This window comes from Zootoca vivipara, chromosome 5 (assembly GCF_963506605.1).
Source record: "Zootoca vivipara chromosome 5, rZooViv1.1, whole genome shotgun sequence".
NCBI classification, from domain to species: domain Eukaryota; kingdom Metazoa; phylum Chordata; class Lepidosauria; order Squamata; family Lacertidae; genus Zootoca; species Zootoca vivipara.
In genome coordinates, this window is record NC_083280.1 from 49,493,675 (window position 1) to 49,510,550 (window position 16,876).

Below are 16,876 nucleotides of genomic sequence, written 5' to 3' on the forward strand. Positions count from 1 at the left end.
ACCTATTCACTGTGTATTAGACGACTCTATTAATTATTATAGACTGTTATTGCAGCTTTCCTGACCTTCACATTGGGTTCTATCTGTGCTGATCTAAATGCATTGTTTTAATGATTTCTAAAAAAAAATAAAAAAATTCAAGGAAAGCTTTGATGTGGCTTTAGCTGCCTCCATCGTCTGGCCGCATCTCAGAGATGTGTCACCTGTGCCGGGAGGGAATAGGGAAATCACGTTTTGAATGGTAATGATAACATACTAATCACTTCCTTTCTTTGAAGATAGAAGCGAGATATTCTGTCAGCATCCCTGGCTGCTAGAGCTTGGAGGCACTGGTCTAGGTGTATTAGCTTAAGTGTGCATGTCAATACAGCTTGCATCTCCCAAGATCCATAGGGGCTCATTAGAGCAAGGTAGATCATTTCGGCAGACAGCCACTCAGATAATATGGATGGCACCTACTTTTTAATATTATTATTAGAAAGCATTCCTTCAATTTTTAAATGACATCTGTCAACAAGACAAAGTTCCAGGAGTTGTTTTTTGACATGCATCCAAACTGGGTTGTTTTTCAGGGTGAAAAGGAGGCGGTGGGAACATGTGTGCTTGTGTTCAGTTTCTGTATTTTGACAGCTTGATTAGAAGTATAAGTTCAGTATTTCAAAAGTAATTTGAAGAGATCAACATGCAGAAGGAAAATCAGTACAAATGATCCCCCCCCCCCAGTTCTTATCACAGGTCGTGGTGACATAATTATGCAGTACAATATATTTCTTTAAACCTAGTGTGCTTATACACTGTGTAGTATTCTGCTTAAAATCTTGGATCTATATTGCATCAATATTTTGGTGCTAAGCTTCAAATGAGGGTGACAGAATTATATCTTTATATAGCACTTTTAGCATAATACCATATGCTGCTAAAAATAAAAGTATTAACATTGACCACCTGCAAAACCTGGGATGTGCCCTAATAAATTGTTCTAGGGAAACAACTCATTGGTTATGGCAGAATTAGAGGATCCATGTATTAAAATACCTTTTATATGTTCTCCATATTATTGTCATTGATTGGTCGTATAACATCAGTGAAGCATTTACTTTTTGTATTATCCAAATGCTAGGTATAAATAATTTGAATGATCACATAACCAGCTTCCTAAAGTGCTTTTCTTGAGCTATTTCTTTACTGTAAAAGTAAAAATAGAGAAAAGATACTGTATGTGTAGTGGGGGGGGGGGAAATACTGTAGATGGAAGCCTGATTTTTCATTCCCGTTTTCTTTTTCAGAGGGCGCATCTGCTCGATAACACAGAGAGGCTGGAAAGGTCATCTCGGAGACTAGAGGCTGGATACCAAATAGCAGTGGAAACTGGTAAGAATTCTGAGAGTGAGCAAATTGTCTTGCTTATGCACAGCAGTCTTCACAACACATGACATTTCAGGGAAACTTCAAAGGCAAAGCAGAGACAGCAGCCCGAGATGTGGTTTACATATTGGGGAGACAATTGGGAGCTTATTTGCGCTTATCTTTTTTCAAGTTAAAAGGCATGACATCTACTGAAAACAGTTCCTGAGGTTTAAAAGTATACATCTGAAAAGAGATGGAATACTTTGTCTAAATTCTACATTTGTCTTAATATGCAGTTACATGTAGTCAGTTTACCCACCCGCAATGATTGGTAACACACACTGTAGACTCCAGTTATTTTGCTCCTTTTGCTTTTAGTTGTGTACCTAAAATTAACATTTTAATAAATTTATATTTGCTAAAGACAGCCTCTGAATTTTATAAGGTTTCCTGTTCAACCTTTTGCATAATCAGTTTTCCCAGTCATCATTCTGCTGCATCATTCTTTCTGCAATGGAACTACTTAGCAAATGAACAGGAAAAGAGTTCAGTCCTGAAAGGTTTGATTATTATTGATAACTCAGTCAGTACTTTTGAACATGTATTTTATGTTTCTGAGGAAGCACAGCTGTCAAATTTCCAGTATCTTTATATAAGTTTACCCAAAGTCTAGTATCATTTCATGTATTATGTACTTAAAAGTGAAGCAAATGCTGGGATGCAAAGAGACCAACTTAACTTTTATTCAAATCTTCAAGCTATGACCAGGCAAGCAAGCTCTAACAAAGTGAACAGAGACTTATAGCACCTGCCAGACATGTTGAACACACCTGGTGTTATACCATCCCAGAGAGGCCTATATAACACTTTAGAGATCAGCATTAACTGTGGTGCCTTTTCATTATAGACTTGGTGCAAAATTACTGTGTACTTGGACAACCTGTTTCCTTCTCACTTTTTCATAGGAAATTACAAAGGGTCTCTGATAACTTAAAGTGCTTTCTTTCACCTCCCCCATGGGTAAGGTGCTGGAACAGTGATGCTTGCTTCCAGTCTCTCCCATACCTGTATCCAGAGCTGGCCCAACCATTAGGCAGGGTGAGGCCACTGCTTCAAGTGGTAATAGCCTGCCAGGTGAAACATCTATTGGGGCCATGCCTGCCCTGCTAGCCACGCTGTCTGCGCCACTACCGATGGTGCCAATTTTGAGCTAGATCGCTTCCCTTTTGAGTGAGATCTTTCCCCAAATCAGTGCGCTGAGGCCCAAAATTGGCACCAATGGCAGTGCTGCTTCTCAACCAGCGCTGGATGTGACAGATCGCTTGGTGGTAGCAGATGGCTGTACCACATCCCAGATGCATATGCATTCCTTCTGGATTATGGTATGACATACGTTCGTAGCACTTTCAGTAGCCAGATTTTAGTCAGTGTGAGTCTCTGCATTGCAAAATTCACCATTCTGCCAGTGAAAGCACTTGGACTTTCAAAAAAACTTTTCACACCTCACCAAAGACAATTTTATGGTGCTACCAGACTTGAAATACTGTGTATAGTTCTGTTTTTCTCACCTCAGAAAAGATAAATTCAGGACAAACAAAAGAATGCACTTCTTCAGACAGCACTGTGGAATTCACTGTTACAACAGGCAGTGATGGACATCAACCTGGGTGGCTTTAAAAGATGATTGGGCAAATTCATGAATGGTAAGGCTATCAGTGGCCATGATAGCCATGATAGCTACGTTCTGCCTCCACTGTCAGAGGCAGTAAGCCTCTGAAAACCAGTTGCTAGAAATCGCAAGAAGTAGCTGTTGATCTCAGGTTCTTCTTGTGGCTTCAGTGCCCATGTGGCCACTGTGAGAGCAGGAAGCTGAAACAGATGGGTCTTTGGCCTGATCCAGCATGCTGCTAAGTTCTTAGCATTATAATACTATCGGGCCTGAAGTTTGACAACCATCGGATACATTGTTAAATAAGCAGTCAAAACATAAGTAAAACAATAGACACTTATTGCAAAGACCCATTTACTTAGCTGGGAAAGTGTATTGGAACCAACATACTGTTGATTGCATCCAGAAAGTGAAGGTAATGTGTGCCTGCCATATCTCAACAGGAATGTTACTCCACAGAACAGAATGGCTGCACTAAAAGCCCTGCTCTGAGTTACTGCAAAGAGGGCTCATGAGATATTTGGAACTTGCCGCAGGAACCTTTTCTCAAACCACAGTGATGCCCATGGAAAACCCTTAAGCAAGATCTGAGTTTATCGGCATTCTCCCTCCCTGCGGTTTCCAGGAGCTGCTATTCAGAAGCATCCTGGGTACAACAGCAGAAGTAGAACATAGTCATCAGGATTTGCAGATATTGCTAGCCTTACCCTTCATGTATTTGTCTAAATGCACTTTAAAGGGATCCAAGTTTCATAGAATCATAGAGTTGGAAGAGACCACAAGGGCCATCCAGAAAAACCGTTTTCATGCTGGATTTGTAAACTGCACTGATATGCAGAATGGTGCTCTCCTATGGCACATTCTTAGTTGATGTTTGCTAATTCTGCATAGCAGCATATGTATTTTTTTTTAAAATTTTTACAATGCATGACTTCTACCTACAAAATCTCATAACACAAGAAACCAATTAGTCTCTGAAGTGCCAGAGCATTCTTTGTCTGTGATGGGAGCATTGTTTCTGTGTGCACAGATTCCAGTAGAAATAGGCACCTCAAGATGTCTGTTGCATTATCATGTTTTAATAGAAAACCTCGATGATAAAAGGATGCAAAGGTCAGCAAGTTCAAACATCCACAGCTGGCTATGTTCTTAAGGCAAGATCCTCAACACATTAACCTCCACAGGTTAAGGCTGCAGTCTTAAACACCCTTGTAAGGGGTTGAGTCTCAATGAACAGAGTAGGACCTACTTCCAGGTAAACATGCTTGGGATTTTACTATAAGGAGTATAGCTGTGCTAAGATTTGGAAAGTACAGCAGCTGAAGCTTTGTCAAAGCTTGTTTGTTGCACTTATTAATATCAATAGGACCGCTATGGTTACTGCTGGAAGTTTACTTAGTAAGAATGGATGAGCAGCCCACAATCTGGTTCCTAGTATTCCAGCAGAGGTGGCCTCTCCCATCCCCAAATCCTACTAGAGGGTTTAACCAAAGGACTGTCTTTGCCCTATGTGGAGTGGGAAGAGAAGGAAAGGAAAGCTACTTGGGGAGCTGCCTCCCTCGACTGCCACCACAGGGCTTCTCAAGAACCTTCTTGAGACAAGTCTCAGCACACCCATTTTGGGCTTGTCTTTGCTGTTTTATTATATAGTTTTAATATTTTTTAATGTAAGCTGCTTTGGGAGGTTAGTTCAAAAAGGGGTACTTAGTTATCATATATAAGTAGCATGTCCGTGGAAGCCTCTGTATGAGACAACTCATTATTTGAAATATTAAGGAAATGCCTCTTTCATTAGTTAGCTCCATTACAAGCTAACATTTCTTGTGGTACAATAGGGTTTGAGCTTTGAATGTTAAGGTTCTTTCCCAGTGAAGGCCCACCACTCTCATGCCAACATTAGAGAACACCAAAGCAACAACACATGGGCAATTAAGTTTAAGTATTTGTGCATATGGCTTCTGACTGAGGGAGTAGAGAAGTGCCCACAGCATGCTCTGAAAAATCCAAGTGTGCTCACAGGCCCTAAAAATGGACAACCCTTGTTATATCCTATGTGTCCTACCGATAAGCTGTTGGAGCAGAGGAAATACATTTTTTTTAATGCACTGCCTATAACGGGTCAGTGTATGTCATTAGTAACGTAGTAATATTTAAACAATGCCATTAACTAAATATAAAATTTGGAAAGAAATTCCCAGTACTTAGTTACAGAATACCCTTTTCAAGTGGGACTTAATTGGGAAGCTTGGGGAAAGTTATTATTAACATGGGGAAGGGGGAACCAAGCCATTTTGCAAGCTGTTCATATTGTGTTGACTTTCATAATGTTTGCTAATGAGGGCTCAAACATTATGGCATTTAGAAGTAGTTACATATCTGAGCCTGCATTTTCAGAAGGTTGTTAAGGCTGCTTAAACTTCCATATACTTGCTGTTCAGCTTAACACACTGCAACACAATTTGGCTATTGAAAATCTGGGCCCATATTTCAATTGCCTAGTGCTTGGAAGCTGCTCCTATATTTGCACTTAATTCCTGTTTGATTCATCTGTAATGAATTATTCATGCATGCATGTGTGAATACTATATAGGAAGCATTTCATTAGTGAAACGGGACCTCTGAGATTGGGGTACATTCTGATATTTCTTCCTTGGGTATTTCTTTGATATGCCAAAGAAGGGATATCTCTGCTAAAATCTTAATCCAAATTTTTTGCATGGAGAACAGTTGTTAGGCAGCTGCCAGACACTGTCAGTTTTTTTAAAAAATGTTCTATTTCCCATTCTAGGTTAGATATTTTGCTGTCTGTACCCATGTTTCTCTGCTACTGTTTTATTTTAAAGCCGGTTTGTTTCAGAAATGCATATTGTCAAGTTCTAGATGGCATTTGTCAGCTTCCTTTTAATCCATAGCAGCACAATATGAGAGGGGTATAAGTTATACCTTTCTCTCTCTCTCTTTTTTTGCCTTCTCATGTACAGTAATAAGAAAAGTAGAATAACACTGTTTCATATTTTTTATTGAAAAAAACCCAGCCTATTTGGTAGGGGCAATTTAGACTGCTATCCTGTATTCATTTACTTAACTGGGAGTAAACCCTATTGAGCTCAATAAGACTCACTTTTGAGTAGCTACAAATGGGATTATGCTGCAAGTTTCTTTTATTTAGTGATCTATGGGTGCTTACAGACTGTCAAAATTTTCAAGTGGGATCACATTACAGGCAATGACCGATCTAGGCATGTCCGAATGACACGCAATTGTGCACATGCACATGGCGCCAAACCCAGAACTAGTCCCAAAACATCATAAAGACGTCATGAAAGGGGGCAGAGTAGGGTCAGTGCGGGCTTATGCACATTCCACCAACATGCACTGGGCTCTGGAACAGAACTCCCATGCAAAACGAGGACTGCCTGTACTGGCAAACTCTGGATTGCACAATTACAGTTGGTTGGGAGACCTTGTGCAACAACTCTGCTTCCTTCAAAGAGCTGGTTTTTAGCAGTAAGGAAGGTGACAGAGAAATGCATTAGAAAGTGTGGGATAACATTTGCTTGAGACAACATTGTCTGAACCAGCCCACAAATTAATAAGAGTTTTAGCTTTCCTTTCTTCTATTTTTTGAGAAGGGAGCACCTTCAGTGTTTTAGTTAGTAGGCATTGGCTCATATTTTTGTTCCTTTGGAATCTCTACTTTTCCTTCTCCGTTTGCTTATGGCAAAGTGGGGGTACTTTAAGAAGTGTTAAAGCTTGTGAGAGTGGGAAAACATTGCTCCACTCACAGAGGTGCCTCCAATTATTTTTGGCAATTGTTCCCGCTCACTACCTGCAGTTTTCTGGAATGTCCCCCAAAGCGTATCTGGATATTTGGGGGAAGTTCAGGGGGTTGCAGTGGCAAGGAGAGGTGGGATACTTTGGTTATGCAAACAACCTTACAACTTCCTGTTGGGCTAACAGGTTCCGCAACTGTTTTAACACACATTTTCTTCTGCAAATACTGTACACACCAAACTTGCCCCTCAAGCTCTCATATATGTCTGGACTTCAGCCAAGAAATTTAATTATTACATTTTGGATTACTAAATGCTTGTTATGCATATTCCTCCATGGGAAAAATATCCTAAGAAATCATTTGAAATAACAAGGAAAAACATTGCAATCATCAGACTTAAAAAGTCAACTTTTAAAAGTTTTATTTGATAATAAGTGTGTGATACAATGGGCACATTCACACAGAACACTAGTCATGCTTTAGCTTTATGTGCACAAGCCTTAGGCTTGCATACTCTCCTCTTCTCCCATACAGCTGTAATAAGGAGGAGGAAAAAGCCAGGTGCTTTTCAGCTTGTTTACTTTAGCCATTTCCTGGGTTGTGATCATTTTCAACCATGATTCCTGGTTGATACGAGACGAGAAAGCAGAAATCAATTGAAGTGCTGCTGAATCCTAGTTTGTTCTTCCTGTCCACATGTGATGGGGGCAGGACAGGCAGGGGAGGACCAAAGAAGTCCAGGCTTTGCATAGGCTCAGTTTGCTGTGGACATAGCACTATGGTATGGCTTAGTCTTATGTGCTGTCAATAGTACTTTGGGCATATTTGACCTATAAGTTGGCTGTTGCAACATCTAAAGGATTTTGTTAGGATTATTGATACTGAATACTTAGAGATATAGTTTTTGGAATACCAGCCTCTGAATTCTTTTGGTACACCAGAGGGGAAAGATCTGGTTATCCTTTTTAAACGTTCATAGTACATCTTGTAATAGGTTTTGAATTTGGTTCGACCAACTTTTGAGATTGAAATTTGGGACATATTTATCCATTCTTTGGCATTTGTATGACAGAAAAAGATAGTGAGCAGTCAAAGCAGGTAGTAGAATACAACATTCCAATTTACTTTCTGATACCAAACTCACGACCCTGTTGCATTGCACTTTACTTTCTTTAAAAAAAAATCAGCTTCAGATTTTCTTTTGAGTCAGACTTTTAATATTGAGGAATTCTTCTTTTACTTGGTGTTTATGTATTTTCTTAGGTGAGTACACAGAACATTCACAGCATGAGTTCTTGCTGGACTAGGACTTTGTGTACCGCTTTAGATCAAGTGGAAAACTTGACTGGCTTAGGTTAGAGGGGGGAAATATATTTTGCTTTTCTGTTCTTCATGTTTGAAGCCTTTAACCTCTGTTTCCTGTTGGGCTAACAATGTTTTCCTCCATTTGCACAAAAGAACAAAGTTTAGCATTAAAAAATTATTTGTATAGGAACACATCCTTTTCCAAGTGAAGCCTGGTTCAAAAGCATTCTTGTGTCATGGTGGATCATCATTCAAGTGCTGTACTTTGTTATGCTTTTGCATTTGGAGACTCGAAGATCTCAAGTTATACTTACTTGTGTACCTAATGAATAAAGAACAATGAAAAAACCCTCTTGTCTCTGAACAGCACAAGAAAATGGATGTTTGAGAATAATATAGCCTTGGTGGAACATATTAGAGTATTTCTGGTCACGTCTCCCTTGTTTTTCCTGGTATAATCTTGTCTATCTAGTGCAGATATTTAATTTTAAAGTAATAGTTGAAATGAACCATCATATAGACATGCACATACCATCCTGTGTGCAACCATGTTTTTTTCTGAAAGTGATACAGAAGGATTTGTTGCACAAGCTTCTTCACAGGGCTGCAGGGCTATTCTCTCTTCCCACCTCCCCACCCCTTAAAAATACCCCTTAAAATCAAACCTCTCACACCAAATCTCCACACTAATTCTTAAACTTGCGAAAGTGCAAGGAAAGTTTGTAGGCAAGAAAGAACATCAATAAAGAATGAATAAAATGGATTCCCACTGGATCTTGCCAAGGGGCATGTGGTACAATTTGCAATTTCTGTTACGATAGCAATATCCTTTCCCTGCTGTTTGCTTTCCTTCCAAAAATTGCCATGCAGTTTCTGAGCATGGAGGTCATATTTAGCTATCAATACCCATTCATGGGCATGTCTACTATAAATTTGTGCAATCCCCCTTTTAAAAAAAGAATCTCACTCCATGACAATGACCATATATTGTGCCATGTTTTCCTACCTCTGCAAGAAAATCTCTGGGAAGTCCTGCATGTGCCTATGGTGACCAAGAGATTAAGATCCAGCTGCTTCCATTAATGTGGTTCCAACTAACACTTGAAGATGGCTATCATATTTCAAACTCCTGTAGTTGTAAACATCTAACTGTTAATGCTTCTTTAAACTGTGCATATGTTATGGGTATTTTCAGGAGAATAAAGAACTGCCCCACATATTTAATCACCTAGAACAGGGTTGGGGGTGTTTTTAGCCCAAATACTACATTCCATCATGGCAGTGGTTCCCAATTAGCTAAATACTACAGACCCCCAATTTCTCAAATGCCAAGACATGAAGACATGGACCCCCTAATGCATGTTTTTGGGTGCCAAGATCTCATGCATTTTAGGGCACCATGCTGTCACATGAGAACATGCCCCCCATGGGATGTCCCGGACAATAGATGGGTGTGTGCCACGGACCCCCTGAGTGGGTTGTTCAGATGCCCTAGGGTCCACAGACCACCAATTGCAAATCAGTGCATCATGAGCAGCCTTCCAAGGTCTCCATGTCAATGGTGTGCAGGGCCAGAGGCAAGTGGACAGAGCAATGGATGTGACTCTTTCATTGTACAGTAGTCGACATTCCAGCAACGCAAAAGCCAGAGGCTTTTAAACATCCACAACTGGATGGAACAGGACCAGTGAAGGACTTGAGATGCCTCAAGGGCTGCATTTGATTCCCCAGGTCTGAAGTTGTTAGGTTTGATATACAACAAGCCTCATGTTGTAAGGTTCGATATAAAGGAACTTGATTTTGCCATCTACTGAAACGATTTACTCAGGTGGATGGAACACATCTTGCAATCCTATATTGCCTTCCTTGAGTTTCATAATGGAAGGAAGTGAGGATATAAATCAAACAAACAGGCATGGCAGTAAAACAAGGTTTATCTCCAAATATATACAACACAGAGCTGTAGACAATCCTGGCTCCATGATGAACCTATATGAAATATAAAAATACATGTTTCCAAATTGCAGTTTAGAAAGTATATCTCTGGCTTAGTAATACTAAGCTTCCTTTAAAAACTGTTAGGAAATAGATCCAACATAGTATTTTGACTTTTGCACCGTCTATTATTTTTGTATCGTATGGAAATCCTGTGGTTTTAAATGATCGCTGAAGATTAAATGTGCCCTCTTTTTACCTATGTCACATTTATGTATGGATACAAAATAGGCACTAGTATTCCAGAATTGTTGACCCTTGAGATCTAATATTGACCTCAGTCAGTATTAACTTTTCAGATCGATAAATGCTGTTATTGACCTCAAAGGAAGTCAATACTGCTTGTTAATTTGCAAAGTATAACTGCAACAAAATGCTACACATTTTCTTCATTATCACCCTATTTATATGCGTTTTTAACATCATCTTTTTCACCACCTAGAGAGTGTAATGTCGAAACATTTCAATTCCAGTTACAAGAAGGGTTGAAGAGAGAATTGTATTGCATAATATGGAACAAGAGAAGAGAAGAACATGTTCCCCCTAGCATGAAAATAATACCAGTTCTATAGCACTATGGTGTTTTCCCTCTTTAAGGGGAGTTCGGTTACTTTTTCTCTGATACCATTTAGAACAAAGTATATTTCAGCTGCCAAAACACACATTTCTTCATAAAACTATAATGGATGAGTGAGCTAATCCTGAACTAACTGGAAACAATTATTTAAATCATTATTGAATAGTAGATTTTTATCTGTTTATATAACAATGGCAGGTGTGTAGATGAAGATGTTACTATACAGAAGTTTGAAGGGAATGTTGTGATTCAAATTGTATTTAATTGCAATATCTTAGGTTGGTTTTAGTGCTGTGTCTCGTTTCGTTACATGCAAACATAAATGTTAAATCATGCATGTCTTGATGTATGTTAAATTTTATTCCAGTATTCAAATGCCCTAACAACATTATTTCACATTTATCAGTTTGCTATTTCAATTCTAAATTCTGATAAATGATTTATATGCTGATGCTAAAGTCAGCTACTTGGAAGCAAATGCTGTCAATTTCAGTGAGAGTTGTTTTCAAAAGTGCTAATTTCTAGATAGATATAATCTTAATCCCACTTCCTGTTTGATAGACTCTAACTGGCACACAAGACAAACAAAAATGATTCTGCTTTATAAAGTAATAAACCTGTGTGAAGGGTCTTGCGGGAACAGACTTTGCTTTTATACAATATTCCTTTCATCTGTTAACATGACACTAAGAAAGCTCAAACATTGCGTTGTTAAATTCCACCATGTAGGTTGATTTTTCATAGATACTGATTTCTTACACCAACCTCTTTAGCAAACAAGCAGATGCAAAAGGCATTGAGAAAGGGGAGCAAGCTCATCTCTACCCATTAGTTCCAGACACATTACAGAGGCCAAGCAAGGGTAATCTTAGAAGGCCTGGTACCAAATTCTGCTTCTCCATACTCCTGACCGGCTTTCTGCTTGGCACATTTGACAAGCTTGGATGGAGAGTTGGGTGAGGTCAGAAACGGTAATGCTTTATGAATTGGGGAGTGGGAGAATCATCACTAGGGTTTTAGCTCTGTAATTCTTCAACTTTTTTAGATGATTGAACACTTGCTAACATCTTATCCCAGCTTGCTTGCTGTATTGCCACTCCCGCCATGGACACCATATTTGTATTGTGAAAAAGTACCTAGTGGCCTTAGAACCGATTTTGGTGTCTATAAAATGCAGGACATCCAACTACTATCTCTATGCTGGATGCGATAAATGTAGAAACCAGTTGTGATCAAGACTGCCTAGTCATCTTTATGGCCCATCAAGAGTATTGTACTGCAATGGCAGCAAATAAGGTACAGTAGACACCTAAATATCTAGGCTTCCATATTTTGTCATAGGGAAATTTTGCTTTCACTTTTACTATATATAAATGCAGATGAAAAACAGAAAGGATGGTAAAGCAAAGCATTCCCTGTTGATGAACAGGTTTCTTCTTTTGAAGATCACTTACTCCAAGAAGGAAGGAAAAATATACCCTGGTATAGTCCACCTTTAACAAAGATCATCCCCACCCCCAGTCTCTTCATGCTAAGTTGAACAATTTATTCAACTTTTCAAGATAGAGGAGCAAAGCTACACGGCTTCCATTACACTTTCTATACTCTAAAGTGATTGAAATAATTTGTTTTCAGTCTGAAACTAATTAGCATTCAAGGTCAGGCTTACACCACTGAAATTTATTGCTTAAGTACATTTGTACTTTTCATTGCTGCTTCAAGAAGATCCTTTTTGGGATTGTAGGTTTGTATTCTATTTCACCAAGAGTAGCTGGCTTTATAAAGGTATTGGTTTGCTTGCTTAATAGGTCAGGTATTTATGTTGACAGCAATGATACTGGAAATGATGACATGCTTCAGAGACTTTTGAAATTACTTCAGAATTTAGATTATTAGTGGCACTTTTGCCTTTGCATTCCTTCTTGAGGGGAAAATCCAGTCAATTAATTTTCTCAAAGATGTGAATAATAAAACATGGATGTGAAGTTTCACTGAACTAGAAATGAGCAGTACCTTTTGGGTCATAGTTTATAATGCGCAATTTAGTACTCTCTTCCTTCTTCTGCACTGGGAGATTAGTGAAAAATAAGCTGTGTAAATTAAGTTTATTGCAACATTATCTTCAGATGTACAGCAGTGAAGATTATATTGAGTGATAGCAGTTGAGTGGATTTTGTATAAAAAGAATTATCACATAAAACCACATTCTGAATAAAAATATTGCTCAAAGTTCCTCTTATATTATTTTATTAAAAGTTCTAGTCAAACACATTGCAATAATTTGGGAGAAGGAGCCACACTTAAGATAAATACAATCTATTAGCTAATGGGAATCCTACACCCATCCTGTGCAGATCTTGTACCTTGTGTGCTTACAAAGGTCTGATATAGTTGACTCCTATGCTGCTTAAAAGCTCCGCATTCACATTTGCGAAGAAAGGGCCAAAACTGGCAACAACGTCACCTGCATTCACATGGCACGCAACATCCTTTCGTTCATCAATACATGTATAAACAGAATGGAACCCAAGTGAATGGTAGCCCAGAGGAGCTTGCTACCGTTTTGTTACCTCTCCACTAATCCTGGCTTTACTATGTCTTATAAACCAACTGTGGTTTAAAACAAACTGGTTGGCTTCAGAGTAAGCCAACTTCAAGCCGTGGTAATAAAGCTGGCTTGATATCTGGTTCATATGATGCAACAAGTGAGTGAGAAGTGGGATTTGGAAGTGTGAAATCAATTTTTTCTTCCAGCTACATGGGATGAGGAGTGGGGAGCACGTGTACAAGCAAAGCCTCAGGCTGTCCTTCCTGCTCTTACACATAGTGCTAGGCCTCTTATGTGTTAACTGAATGAGTCAGGAAGTTCATGGCTATTCTCTAGTCTAGCTGTTGAAGCTCTACAGCAGGCACAGGCAAACTCGGCCCTCCAGATGTTTTGGGACTGCAACTCCTATCATCCCTAGCTAACAGGACCAGTGGTCAGGGATGATGGGAGTTGTAGTCCCAAAATATCTGGAGGGCCGAGTTTGCCTATACCTGCTCTACAGAATAAGGAATCAATGGACACAATCCAGAGCAGGAATAAAAGTGTCATGCCTTTTTAATTTGGGCTGTTTCTAGTTCCCAAATTCAGTTCCTAAGGCTTTTTCTCCCACAGCAGCTTCAAGCTCCTGTTCAAATATTAACTATTCTCATTCTCTCTCTCTCCCTCTCTCCCCCCCTCTCTCTCATATGCAAATCTTATTTACAGTGTTTGTGTGCCACCCAATAGAGACTGTGCAGGGCAGTGGTTACAGTGTCCGACTAGGACTCGACTGAAATGTCCATTCACCCATGAAGCTCACAAAGTGGCCTTGGTCCATTCCCCAACTCTCTGCCTAACCTACCTCACAGGGCTGTTGTGAAGTTAAAATGTAGGGGATGGCCCTGTATCTTGTCTTGAGCTCTTTGGAGGCAAGGCAGGATATACGTTAAATAAATATATTGACTCACTACAAAACATGAAAACTCAACTACAATAAAGAATATTAAAAAAAACTTTAAAAATCAGCAGCAGCAGTTAAAACAGCATAAAACCAAAGGAAGTGTTACTAAAAGCAGGTGTAAAATTGAGTGGATTGTTGTCTTCTTGCTTTGTTCTCATTGACATGGTAAAAGCCATTTAACTTCAGTGCAATGTGCTACTTAAATGACATTAATCAGTTGCGACCCTCATGACCTTCCCTGACTTGGAAACTTGGAGGGGTGAAAGAAAAGTGAGCCTAAGCTTCCTTATATGGAGCTTCTATCCTGGTAGCAGCAGCTCTCCAGGTTTTCAGATAGGATAATTCCCCACCCCCTCATGGAGATTTGAGAAATTGACCCTGGGACCTTGTGGATGTAAGGCATGTGCTTGAACACTGAGTGGACCTGACACTAAAGTTGGCATGTGAAATAGTTCTGTGTCAAATCACTTAGATATTTAACAACAAATTTGAAAAAAAAAGTTCTTTTGATGAAGGTGGGAGGAATTGTTGAATTGTTTTGATTAATAATTTGGATGGAAATTGCCATTCTCTGGGGGTGGGAGAAATCAGGAAATTAGTCAGGTATTCATTGATCAAAGAGCTGCTGGTGAGGAAGGTGAAGAATGGATGAACTAATACAACTTGATTAAATTGTCTTTCTTTGCATAAGCTATGAATGTCCTGTTGGTGTAAAAATAATAATAAAAAGACTGAAAATAAGTGTGGTTAAGGGTTGGCAGCTCCTGAAGTCTCTTCCTAGGGAGTCAGCTGTGATTGCTCCAAAATCTTTGCAGAAGTTCATGGGGAACCTCTTCCAAGTTGTGCATTTTGTTAACAATGCTCAATTCTTTACTAGTCTTTTGATAAGGAAGTTGCTTCTTCTCTGGAATGACTTTGATTTGCTTTACTGTTTCTTTTCCATCTTTGTTAACCTATTTGAAAGATTGGAATACTAGGCATAATATATGCAATGTACTTCCCTACACAATGGTTATTGGTCCCTCCTATCTTCACTGGGGCGTGGGTGGCGTTGTGGGTTAAAACCACAGAGCCTAGGGCTTGCCGATCGGAAGGTCGGCAGTTCGAATCCCTGTGACGGGGTGAGCTCCCGTTGCTCGGTCCCAGCTCCTGCTCCCAGCTCAAAAGCACATCAAAGTGCAAGTAGATAAATAGGTACCACTCCGGTGGGAAGGTAAACAGTGTTTCCGTGTGCTGCTCTGGTTCGCCAGAAGCAGCTTAGTCATGCTGTCCACATGACCCGGAAGCTGTACGCTGGCTCCCTCGGCCAATAAAGCAAGATGAGCACCGCAACCACAGAGTCATCTGCTACTGGACCTAATGGTCAGAGGTCCCCTTTACCTTACCTTCAGTTACCTATCAGTTGGAAGACCAGCCGTAGTTCATATAATCTGAGTTTCTTTAGTTGCCTTTCATGAGCTATATTGGCAAATTCACACGACCATCTAAATTAGTTACAGGTAGGTAGCTGTGTTGGTCTGACATAGGTAAAGGTAAAGGGACCCCTGACCATTAGGTCCAGTCGTGACCGACTCTGGGGTTGTGGCGCTCATCTTGCTCTATTGGCCGAGGGAGCCGGCGTACAGCTTCCAGGTCATGTGGCCAGCATGACTGGACTGACATAGTCGAAACAAAATAAAAAATTCCTTCCAGTAGCACCTTAGAGACCAACTAAGTTTGTCATTGGTATGAGCTTTCGTGTGCATGCACACTTCTTCAGATACACTGAAACAGAAGTGACCAGACCCTTATATATAGTGAGAGGGTGGGGAGGGGTATTACTCAGAAGGGTGGTGGGAATGGGTGATTGGCTGATAGGTGTGGTAAACCTGTTGACGATTGTTAATGACTGCAATTGGTCTTACAGGAAAAAGCAATGGGTGAGATGGCTAAAAATACCTTTATCATGTAAAGTGATGCCTCACAAGACGAATGCCTCGCGCAACAAAAAACTCGCAAGACGAAAGCATTTTGCGATGTTTTGGTGACTCGCAAGACGAAGTTTTCTATGGCCGTGCTTCGCAAGACAAATTTTTTTTGCAAGACGAAGCGACTCGCGGAACGAATTAATTTCATCTTGCGATGCATCACAGTATAATGAGATAAGAATCCAATGTCTCTATTCAGACCTGCTGGCTCATATTGAAGCCAAAATGACATGAAATGAATTTTAATCTGCTGCTATATATTGTCATGTGAATTTACAGTTCGTCAAAAAAAATTCTGACAATTCAAGTATAAAATGTTTATTGGATCATATCTGTCTAGGTGCCTGGTGACCCATCTTCAAATAATCTTAAAACGTTAGTGAGGCAAGATTATTCATTCTCTCTCTCTCTCTCTCTCTCTCTCTCTCTCTCTCTCTCTCACACACACACACACACACACACACACACACACACACACTTGAAAGTTTTATGTAACGATGAAGAATGACTTCAACCCAAACTTGTCTTGAATTACTAGAAAGATATTTATTCACCTGATGCATATGCAATACAAGGAAATCAACTCATTTAGATATAAGTATTCAGTCTTTCTTATCAGTTCCCATATTACAATGTATTTATAAAATAAAAAAATTAATTGATGCATTCTATGGCAAATTTGCATAATCTCAAAATTCTGATAGCTATTATAATAATAATGCTAAATATATTTAAATGATTTTGCATTTATTC

At 39.5% G+C, this 16,876-nt stretch overlaps 1 protein-coding gene across 4 annotated transcripts in view; it reads left to right on the forward strand.

The window, feature by feature from the left end:
• The window catches only part of VTI1A (vesicle transport through interaction with t-SNAREs 1A), a 224,773-nt gene that overhangs the window by 53,593 nt on the left and 154,304 nt on the right, over positions 1–16,876 (forward strand). For all 4 annotated transcript variants that reach the window (XM_035132410.2, XM_035132412.2, XM_035132411.2 and 1 more), the window contains one exon: positions 1,287–1,371. In XM_035132410.2, the coding sequence (XP_034988301.1) occupies positions 1,287–1,371 (85 nt within the window). The remainder of the gene's footprint in view (positions 1–1,286; positions 1,372–16,876) is intronic.